The 10,829-nt window shown below is 46.2% G+C and overlaps 1 protein-coding gene across 1 annotated transcript; it reads left to right on the top strand.

The window, feature by feature from the left end:
- The first annotated feature begins 4,813 nt into the window (after window positions 1-4,813).
- TEX37 (testis expressed 37) lies at window positions 4,814-8,743 on the top strand. The gene is made up of 3 exons (XM_040993363.1): window positions 4,814-4,840; window positions 5,035-5,127; window positions 8,321-8,743. Exons 1-3 carry the CDS (start codon window positions 4,814-4,816, stop codon window positions 8,741-8,743), a joined length of 543 nt encoding a protein of 180 aa, XP_040849297.1.
- The last annotated feature ends 2,086 nt before the right edge of the window (window positions 8,744-10,829 follow it).

Below are 10,829 nucleotides of genomic sequence, written 5' to 3'. Positions count from 1 at the left end.
ACCAATTGCTTTTTGGTTTCAGAAGAGTTGTAAATTTCAAAAACAAAGACTGCGAATTTCTACAGTCTTCATATAACCCACATTCCTATTCCCCTGCTATGAATATATTAGTAAGATTATTTGTCACGCCCAATAAACCACACTCAGCTTCTCCTTTGACTGTCACCTCATGTTACTATGATGTCTTTGTCATAGTGAATAAACCACACTATCAGTGACAGAAGCCAGGTACAGGAGAGCGCAGCCACACACAACAGCTTCACCTAGCCAAGGAGTTTTGAAAAGACCTACATCAATCTTTTAAATGGGGTGAAAGGAAAAGGGGCACAATGACGGAGCATTAAGTCCAATCTGGGCACAGACCTTTCTTCTTTTTATTATTTTTTTTAAATGTGTATTTGTTATTAAAAGGCAGATTTATAGAGACAAGGAGATACAGAGAGAAAGATCTTCTATCCACTGGTTCATTTCCCAAATGGCCACAACAGCCATAGCTGAGCCGACTCAAAACCAGGAGTCAGGAGCTTCTTCAGGATCTCCCACATGGGTGCAGGGTCCCAAGGCTTTGGGCCGTCCTCTACTGCTTTCCTAGGCCACAAGAAGGGAACTGGATGGGAAGTGGGACACTGGTGGTACCCTTAAGGGATCCTGGCGCTTAGAGGGAGAGGATTGGCCAACTGAGCCATCCCACCAGCTTCCAAATGAATAAAATCTTAAAGAAACACACTTTCTGGACTTGGCAGAGAAGCTTACTGCTGGGTAGGTTCCAGACCTGCCTCTACATCCCAGGGCGGTAGTAGATCCCCGGGTTTGGATGTGAATCCCAGGCAAAGGTGAAATGTAGGGACTCTGGGCTGCCCTGGAAGATCCAGCTGCTTCCTGTGGAAATGGACCACCAAGCCTGTGTGAGGGGCAGGTGTGTTATCCAGGTGGGAACGGATTTCTGGGAAACACAGAAGCATCCTCGGTTTCAGAGCTGTCCACGTGAGCTGTGGACCCAAGGTACTGGCTGCTGGGGTCAGTTCCGTACTCATTCTCTCCTGCCCTGCCTGCTGCATCCTGAATTAACTGACAGATCTGATTCTGTTTGTTTGTTTGTCCTTCACCTAGATAGGCTTCTCTTGCTGACCCGGCTCTCCCTGGGGCGGAGGCTTGGGCATTTGGGAAGGGGAAGGCCGAGTTTTGCTGAGCCCACAGGCTCCCAGCAAGACAGCGCTGCTCCCAGCGCACAGCCCAGGAGTAGGCTTTGTAGTGTGTGCTGGCTGTTTGTGTTTCGGGCCTCTAGAAGGGAAAGCTTGCTCCTAATTAAAGGCGTAAATGCCTTAATCCCTGGCCTGAGGGCTTCCCATAGCACGCATTAGCTGTATTAGGAAGGAAATGGATTGTAATCCCTTTAATATAAGCCTGGAGGAACTTGGGGGCTTCTGGTTTGGGAGAAGAATTTCCTCCTGTGATTTAACAATATTAACATGCTGAATTTGCATAAAGAGAAGCCCAGGGACCCAGCATCTCCCCCAGCTCTGGTGGCACTCTCAGGGAGGGTCTTGGGGAACATTCCCAGACAGCGTAAGGTGCTGGGTGATCCCTGCTTCACTTTTGCTCCTTTGGTCTCTGCATCCAGCCCTGTGCCTGTCAATGGGGCTGTTTCATCTATACGAAAATGCTGGCTGAAAGGCAGAGATGCTCACTAAGAAAGAAGGAATGAAAGGCCTTGGGTTGTCTCTTGTTTAGCAGTCACTCTTGGTTCCCTGGATCCTGTCCATTCGTCTTTTCTTGGTTCCTCTTCCAGGGCGTTGATTGTATGGTAACCTTGCCTCCAAAGACAGACTCCTCTCAGTAATGCAGTTGTGTTTATCTTACCCATCATTTAAACCCAAAACTTGTGTGTGATTGAAACCAAGGGCCAATACGGGATTTGCTAACTGGTTTATTTTTCATCTCTTACAAATGTAGAAAAGATTTTGCCCTGCATATGGCTGAAGCAGACAGGAGTCTTGGAAAAGCTACAGGAGTGCTGTATTTCGGAAACATGGCATGCATCATCCTGCAGATGCTTAGCAGTTGGTCCATGGTTTCATTTTGCAAGATTTCATTGTGAAGCTTAGTTTGGGGTAGAGGAAGGAAACACCCAGTGTTTCACATTTTTAAAAAAGAATTATTTATTTTTTTATTACAAAGCCAGATACACAAAGAGGAGAGACAGGAAGATCTTCTGTCCAATGATTCACTCCCCAAGCTGCCACAGAGGCCAGTGCTGTGTCAATCTGAAGTCAGGAGCCAGTTCTTCCTTCAGGTCTTCCATGTGGGTGCAGGGTCCCAAAGCTTTGGGCTATCTTCAACTGCTTTCCCAGGCCAAAAGCAGGGAGCTAGATGGGAAGTGGAGTTGCCGGGATTAGAACTGGCACCCATATGGGATTCTGGCACGTGCAAGGTGAGGACATTAACCACTACGCTGTCGTGCCAGGTCTGTGTTTCACATTTTTAAATGTAATTTATTGTATTTATTTGAAAGGCAGAGTTAGAGATTTTTCTGTTGACTAGTTAGTCCCCAAGTGGCCACAATGGTTCAGGCCAGTGCATGCCAAGCCAGCAGTCCAGAACTCTTATCAGGGTCTCCCACATGGGTGGCAGGGGGCTCCAGTATTTGGGCAGTCTTCCACTGCCTGGTGGCCTTGGACAAGCAGAGGAAGGTGTTGTAAGTGCTGGGACTCTGAACACACAAGGGAGACCCAGGTGAAGCTCCTGGCTCCTGGCTTTGGCCTGGCCTGGCCCTGGCAGTTATGTAGCCATTTAGGGAGTGAATCAGTGCATTGAAGATCTTTTTGTCTTTTTCTCTCTGTAATTTTTTTTCAAGATTTGTTTTTATTGGAAAGTCAGATATACAGAGAGGAGGAGAGACAGAGAGGAAGATCTTCCATCCAATCATTCACTCCTCAAGGGGTCACAATGGCCAGAACTGAGCCAATCCGAAGCCAGGAGCTTCTTCCAGGTCTCCAGGCAGGTGCAGGGTCCCAAGGCGTTGGGCCATCTTCCACTGCTTTCCCAGGCCGCAAACAGGGAGCTGGATGGGAAGTGGAGCAACTGGAACACGAACTGGTGACCATATGGGATTCTGGCACTTGCAGGGAGAGGACTTAGCCATTGAGCCTTTGTTCAGGGCCCTATGGGTTTTTATTTCTCCATGTCCTCAGCATCACTTGTTACTTTCCAGTTTTTAATAGTAGCTACCCTGACACACATGAAAAAGGGTAGGATTTTGACACATTGGAGGAGCCGGGTTTGTAGCAGCTGAAGCCTTGAGGAGCTGTGGTAGAAGGTGGATTTAGTCACAGCCCACTTCTGTTTTCCTCCCTCTCCTGGAAATAGATTCTATGCAGTATTGGAAAGCACCTGCCCCTGATGCTATTCAGTGTTACCAAGGTTCCTGGGGGTAGACCAGGGACATGGGAATTGACCAGCAGGTGGGTTGACCAGCCACTCACATCACAATGTGCCAGAGCCTGTGACCCACACTGTGTCTCCTACCACATAGACCAGGGCGCATCTCAGTCAGGTGTGGGTGGGAGGGTGCTCACTCCACGCAGCAGGGACACCTGGAGCATCATCATGCCTTGGCAGAATATAAGGTAGGCTCTGTGTGTCGGGACTGTTCCCCAGCCCAGGAGAGAAGCAGTATGTGTGTGGAGATGGGACACAGGAGCTGGTTGAGGTCTGACCACCACCTTGTTGAGCCATAGTTGGCTGAACAGAGCAGGCTTCAGGGAAGGGTCCCCTGGGGAATGAAAGGGAATCCTCATCACGAACTTGAGGTTCCGTGCAGAACAGAGTAAGGCTTCTCCCGGAGCTTCTGGCTTGAAGGTGATGGGTGGTGTTGGATCTAGATGATAGTATTATCTAATTACTAGGACTACAGGGCCTCATAACTTTCTTCACTTCCACCACTCTCTTCCTGCTGAGTCCTAAGTCTCGGCCTTGCTTTGAAGCAGAGCTGGGGTCAGGTCATTGGAACCTGTGTGTGGGAGCCAGCTCATGCTGGCACACGAGAGCCCTGTCCATGCGGATTTCTGAACACAACTCTGTGTCCCTGACTTATCAATAGCTTTTGGAAATGGGCCATTGTGGAAGTATTTACACGTTGGTAACTGCTATAAGCCTGCCTGGATCTTTCACCAGGACAACCCCTGTCCACCAGCACATCTGTCCTGGAGCCACCACCAAGTGCTGAACGATGGAGTAATGTGCCTGATGGGAAGACTAGACTCTGGGAGCCTGGGATAGCTGTTCTTGGTTGGTGCAGGTGTGGGGTTAGTGATTGCTTCTCCTGCCTGGAGCAGTGCAGGGCTAATCACCCTGTCTGTCTAGGTCCTGTGCCTCGCCGCGTGTGTTGTACCCTGGACAGGTGAGTGATACTGGTTTCTGTCCTTTGTCACCAACTCAGTGGACACAAGGGAGGTCTAGGCTCTTTGGGGCTGCCTCTGACTTTTTTTTTTATAAGGACAACTAAATATCTACAGTTTTCCTGGTACGTATTCATGCAGCATGTATTGATTAGGCACCCACTGTATACCCAGCATCAACTCGGGCTTTGGGATTTTGGAAGTTCTGAGTGTGCTTGCTTCAAGTCCATCACAATGCATCCTCTGCCACAGAGGGCTGTCCATTGTGCTGTGAAAGTAGAAGACAGAGGGTGTAATTTTTAGGATGTTTTGGGGAAATGACAATATGACATTTCATTTGGGTCTTGGAGGACGCATAGGAGATGGTTGTTCTGTGAGAAATGCAGCCAGCGTTTCCACCAGGAGTAGGGACAAGTATGGGGCCTTGTGGCGAATATGAAGAAGTGAGGCTGAAATGCAGAGGGCCTGGATCAGAGGCAGGGGTGAGATGCTACAGGTGGGTAGAAGTCAGCTCATGTCAGGCCCTCAAGTTAGCCCTGTCCTGCAGACAAGGAGACACCATAGGGTCGGTTGGTGTCTTTAAGCAGAAGAATGGCAAGACAAGGTCTCTTGTTTTGCATTCTCTCTTGTCCTCCAGGTCCCTGTGGAGTTAGACATGTACCAAAGCTCTTACATGATTGACTATAAGCCCTACGGGAAGCACAAATACTCCATGGTCACACCGCAGGAGGTAGGAATGCATTCCATCCTCTGTTCAGTTACCCACTGAACTCCTCTTCACTTCAGTTTCGTTGTGAGTATGGACATTGTGGCACTTGCTTATGACAACATGCATCGCCAGGATGTTAAAGGACTTATTATTATTATTGTTAATTTAATTGAAAGCAAGAGTGACACACAGAGAGAGGTAGAGACAGAGAGGTCTCTGCTATTTGCTAATTCACTCCCCCAAATGCTGCAACAACCAGGGTGGGCCTATCAGATCTAGGAGCTAGGAGCTCTGTTAGGTCTCTCACCTAGGTGGCAAGGGCCCAGACACCGTCATCCACTACCTTCTTGGGAAGGTCAGCAGGAAGCTAGATTGGAAGCAGCATCATGGAGACATTTTCCTCTTGTTTACAGAGATTTGTTCTTCTACGAAATATCTGTTCATGTCTTTGCACATTTTTTTCTCTTGTGCTACTTTTTTACCTTATTAGTTTGTAGGACTTCTTTAAATTTTCTGGACATCTTTGGTTTGTCAGTTGTGTGAGGGAATCTTCAAAAGTTCATGGAAAATATGTATAATCATGAAGCCTTTTTTATATTTTGCCACCGAATCACTATGCTGGTCCCCAAAATAAACTTTTAAGAAATGTTTTTATTATTTAACTTCTTTATTATTATTTTATTATACAATTCCATAGTCTTTGGGATTTCCCCTTCCTCCTCTCCAAATCCCATCCTCCACTGATTCCCCTATATTATTACAATAGTATAGCTCTTTATAAACAGTTACAAGCCAATTTTTCTGCTATTTAAGTGTATCCTGAGATTTAAGTGTGGACAATGGCAGAGAGTCCAGCATCCTATTGTCAAGATGTATTTAACAGTTTCATTGGGAGTCCGTCTTTGATTTGGAAGTAGAGATGCATACTGTGTTGTATCTTCACATCTGGATATGACAGTCTCCATTACACAGTTACTATACATCTCCTTAAATGAAAAGCAATAAAACAAAATCAACAATTGCATGAAAAATAGAAAATTTACAACAACATGAAGTTAAATAACATGCTACTGAATGACCAATGTGTTGCTGAAGAAATGAAAAAGAAAATTAAAAACCATCTTGAAAACGATGCTACTGTATTACCTGTGTGTCACTGAAGAATTTAATAAGAAAAAAACTTTTCTGAAGAAATGAAAATAAAAACAAAAATGTCAAAACCCATGAAATATAGCAAAAACAGTATTGAGAGGGACATTTATGACATTAGGTGCTTACAAAAAATAGAAATCTCAAACAAATGATTTAATTATGCATCTCAGGGACTTACTAAACAAGAAAAATGAACTGGAAGTAAGAAATGATAAAAATCACAGCAAAAATAAATGGAATTGAAACTAAAAAACTATAAATTACAACAAGAAAGAGCCATTTTTTAAGAAGATGAGCGAAACAAACTTTTAGCTGGACTAGCAAAGAAATGCAAGAGAGAAAAATCAAAATAAACTTTTAATTCCATTTTACCACACTGAAGTCCGTCATAGATGTGACAAAACTTTGTGGCGAGGCCTTATCCTCAGCATGCCCATGAATGCATTTTTTTTTATAGTTTCTTAAAAATTAATTTTGGGTCCAGTGTAATGGCTCAATGGCTAAATCCTCACTTTGCAAGTGCCAGCATCCCATGTGAGTACTGGTTTGTGTCCTGGCTGCTCCACTCCCATCCAGCTCCCTGCTTATGGACTAGGAAAGCAACAGAGGACAACCCAAAACCTTGGGACCCTGCACCCACGTGGGAGACCTAGAAAAAACTACTGGCTCCTGGCTTCAGACCGACTCAGCTCTGGCCATTGCCGCCACTTAGGGAGTGAACCAGCAGATAGATCTTTCTCTCTGTTTTCCTTCTCTCTGTAAATCTGATCTGCCTTTCCAATAATAATCTTAAAAATAGATTTACTTTATTGTATTCTATTTGAAAGACAGAGTTACAGGAAGGAGAGAGAGATATATCTTCCATCCACTGGTTCATTTCTCCAGTGAACTGTTATGGCTGCTATGACCAGAGCTGAGCCAATCTGAAGCCAGGAGCAAGGAATTTCTTTTGGATCTCCCATGTGGGTGCAGGGTGCCAAGGACTTGGGACCCCTCTTAATATTTTGAAGGCATATTTAATTACTTGAAAAAGCAGAATTAGGCCAGGGAAGAGATGTCACCTCTTGGCTTGTTCCCCAAATGACTGAAGCCACGAGGCCAAGGACTCTAAGTCCCCACTTGGGTGGCAGGGACCCATAACCTTGGGACGTTTGCTACTTCCTTAGTGCATCAGCAGGGCAGCTTGGACCTGACCCAGTACTCAGCCCAAGAAGTGGCCCAACTTGTTACACCATGACCCTAGCCTCTAATTTATCATTTTAATATGCCACATTTTTTATGTAGCCTTTCCATTATGACTGCCTCTTTGTAAATCTAAGCTATCCCTTTCTATCACTAAAAACAAAATAGAACACTTTGATTTTCTGCAAAATGGAACACTTTGGGACTGTTGAGGTGGCTCAACAGATTAATCCTCTGTCCTTCAGCGCTGGCATACCCTGTGGGTGCCAGTTCTAATCCCAGCAGTTCCACTTTCTATCCAGCTCTCTGCTTATGGCCTGGGTAGACAGTGGAGGGTGGATCACACACTCTACATGGGAGAACTCAGGGGAATTCCTGGCTCCTGGCTTCAAATCAATTCAACTCTGGCCTTTGTGGCCACTGGGGGAGTGAACCAGCTCATGGAAGACTTTTCTCTCTGTCTCTCCTCCCTCTGTAAATGTGCCTTTCAAATTAAAAAAAAAAAAAAAAAAGATCTTAAAAATGCAAAAAGGTAACACTTTCCTGAGATAATATGATTTAACACATAAGCTGAGGCAAGGAGATAGACACTTAGAAATTTGTCTGAAAATATTTCTGAAAAGATGTGAAAACAAGAGTAGTTGCTTCTGGAGTTGATATCTGAGAGAGGAGAGTGGGAAAGACATGGACTTTTCCTCGATAGTTTTTTTTTTGTTTTTTTTTTGCATTATTTTAGGATTTATCATGTCAGTTACCACTTGGAAGCTAACTGAGATCTTCCATGGGAGGGAAGGTGTACTCCGCCTGGGCTACGCCCCCGGGAAGCTGCATCATCCGCCTGCTCTCCCGGCCCCTGCTCACATGTGCTCTGTCTCCACAGCAGGTGAAGCTTGAAGCCCAACTCCGGGACCAGGAATTTTCCAGGCCCACTCCCAGCCCCAACCCCAAGCTGTCCGATGGATACTCTGCCTTCAAAAGATCCCACATGACGGCCAAAGACCTGGGACTCCCAGGATTCTTCCCAGCCCAGGACCCTGGGACCACGGGGGAGGATGAGAACAGGTTCACCAGCACCCACCCTCACACCTACCCCGCCCCCCACACTCTGTACCTGGCCCCTGGTGACCCCAACAGGCTTCACCAGGGCGCAGACTTCCCGTGCCTGCTGGAGCCCGAGCAGCAGCCTGCTGCAGAGGAGGGCACCGGCTACCTTCTCCTGCCGGGGTGCCCCTGCACTCGCCACCCGACAGTCAAGGTCCCTGTTTTGTACCGGTGGGGACCTTTGCTGCCATTTTACCAGTAGGGAGGGAGCGAAGACCTTCCAAGAGCAGTTCCAAAGGCACAGGGCACGGTCATATCTCCCTGTCCTGCTCCTGGGACAGAGAGGAAGGTTGATAATAAAATAGGGAAGATATTTAACTGCACTTGGTGGTCCTTCTGAGTGTGAGAGATGAATGAGGGCTGGAACGAAATCAGAGATGGAAAGAGGAGATGAGTAAGTAAGGGGAGGCATTTCAACGTCCAGTTCGGGGGAACTAATGAAATAGTAACCGCTCCTGTGACACTGAGAAGATCAGAAGTGGTTCCTAGTTTGTATTCACAAGCACCACCTGTGGGTGCAGCAGATGAGGAAGGTGAGGAAGAAGAGGAAGAAGCAGAGCTCAGACTCGCTGCTTTCCCCCGGGAGCGTCTGGCTGGGAGGCTCAGCAGCATATCCCTTGGGAGTACCTCTCACCCGTGGGCACAGCTTGTGCCATGATGACAGCAGTGATGATTTTTTTTTTTCAAATGTATTTATTTTTACTGGAAAAATTTACAGAGAGAAAGATCTTCCATTTGCTGATTCACTCCTCAAATGGCCACAATGGCTGGAGCTAGTCAATTCAAAGCCAGGAGCATCTTCCGGGTCTCCCACACAGGCCAATAGATGTAGGGCTGTGGTCTTTCTGGCCTCCAAACTCTGAGCCAAATGGACTTCTATCATCTATCTATAAATTATCCACAAGAGGAAACAGTGAGAAGACAGACATCTCCAAGTCAAGAATACTGCCTTCACCAGATGTCAAGCTGGACCTTGATCCAGAACTTTCCAGCCTCCAAATTGTGAGAAAGTGAGTTTTCTGTTATTGTAGTCACCCAGTGAGTAGTATTTGTTATGGCAGGTCATGCTAATAGTGGTTGGTTCAGTTGTTGACATTTTCCAGCAAACATACAAGGCAGTACATGTGCATTCCCTGAGTTCTTGGCTTCTGATTCAGCCTGACCCGGTTCCTGGTCTCTGTTTCAGCATGGCTCTTGTGGGGTATCTCTTGGTAAACCAGCAGATGGAAGATATTCTCTCATTCTCTCTCTCTGCCTTCTCTTTCTATTTCTCCAATTTTAATAGATAAGAAGTGAACAAATAAAAAATGTGTATCCTAGTGTGTTCAATCTGAGTTAAGTTTTGGCTTTTTAAAAAAATATTTATTTGACTTTTATTTGAAAGGCAGATCAGGTTTACAGAGAGAAGAGACAAAGATCTTCCATTCTCTGGTTCACTCCCCAATAACTGTAACTGGAGCTGAGCTGATCTGAAAACCAGGAGCCAGGAGCTTCTTCCAGGTTTCCAACATATGCACAGGGGCCTACAGACTTGGGTCATCACCTCTTGATTTCCCAGACTGGAGCTTTGCTTTGGGAACTTTGGGACTCCGTTGGGAATGCTACTCCAACCACCCATGCTGAGTCACAGCTCCATTCCATTGATTCCAACTGCCTTGATTGCAAATTTCTGGGAGGCAGCAGGTGCAGGCTCTAGCACTTGGGTCCCTGCTCCCTCTGACCTGGCTGTTCTAGACCTCTGTGGGAGTGAACCTGCTGATGGGAGAGCTACTTTTCACATAAGTAAAAATAAATTTAAAAATACCTCATGAGTGTGGGCTTCATACACAAAGTTATTATCTACAGGTCTAGAAGGTGGTCTGGACTCAGCCAATTTTTGGATAGATCCTCTGTATTCTTTTTGGAAAAGAGGTAATTTTATTTGAAAGGGTGATACTGAGAGAGGAAGAGAAACACAGAGAAATCTTCCAGCTGCTGGTGCATTCCCCAAAATGGCCATAATGGGTAGGGCTCGAAGAAGAAAAGAAAAAAGAAAGAGACAGAGAAAGATCTTTCATTCACTGGTTCACTCCCCATTGCAAAGGCCAGGGATGGGCCGGACCAAATCAAGGAGCCGAGCCGATCCAAAGCCAGGAGCTTCTTCCAGATCTCCCATTTGGATGCAGGGTCCCAAAGGCCTTGGGCCATCCTCCTTTGCTTTCCTAGGTCATAAGCAGGGAGCTGGATGGGAAGTGGAATAGCTGGGACATGAATCGGGGCCCATATGGGATCACAGGGCTTGCAGGTGG

Source organism: Ochotona curzoniae, unplaced genomic scaffold (genome assembly GCF_017591425.1).
Source record: "Ochotona curzoniae isolate NIBS_2020 unplaced genomic scaffold, NIBS_Ocur_1.0 contig_883, whole genome shotgun sequence".
Taxonomy (NCBI): Eukaryota; Metazoa; Chordata; class Mammalia; order Lagomorpha; family Ochotonidae; genus Ochotona; species Ochotona curzoniae.
The sequence above is the reverse complement of the archived record's forward strand: the minus strand, read 5'-3'. Positions and strand labels throughout refer to the sequence as shown.

What these genes read in the sequence shown, in the direction of transcription:
- TEX37 (XM_040993363.1), top strand. Translation starts at nt 4,814, where the DNA reads ATGGGGCCTTGTGGCGAATATGAAGAA. An exon ending in CTTGTGGCGAATATGAAGAA is followed by an intron (nt 4,841 to 5,034) that starts GTGAGGCTGAAA and finishes CTTGTCCTCCAG; the next exon opens with GTCCCTGTGGAGTTAGACAT. An exon ending in CCATGGTCACACCGCAGGAG is followed by an intron (nt 5,128 to 8,320) that starts GTAGGAATGCAT and finishes CTGTCTCCACAG; the next exon opens with CAGGTGAAGCTTGAAGCCCA.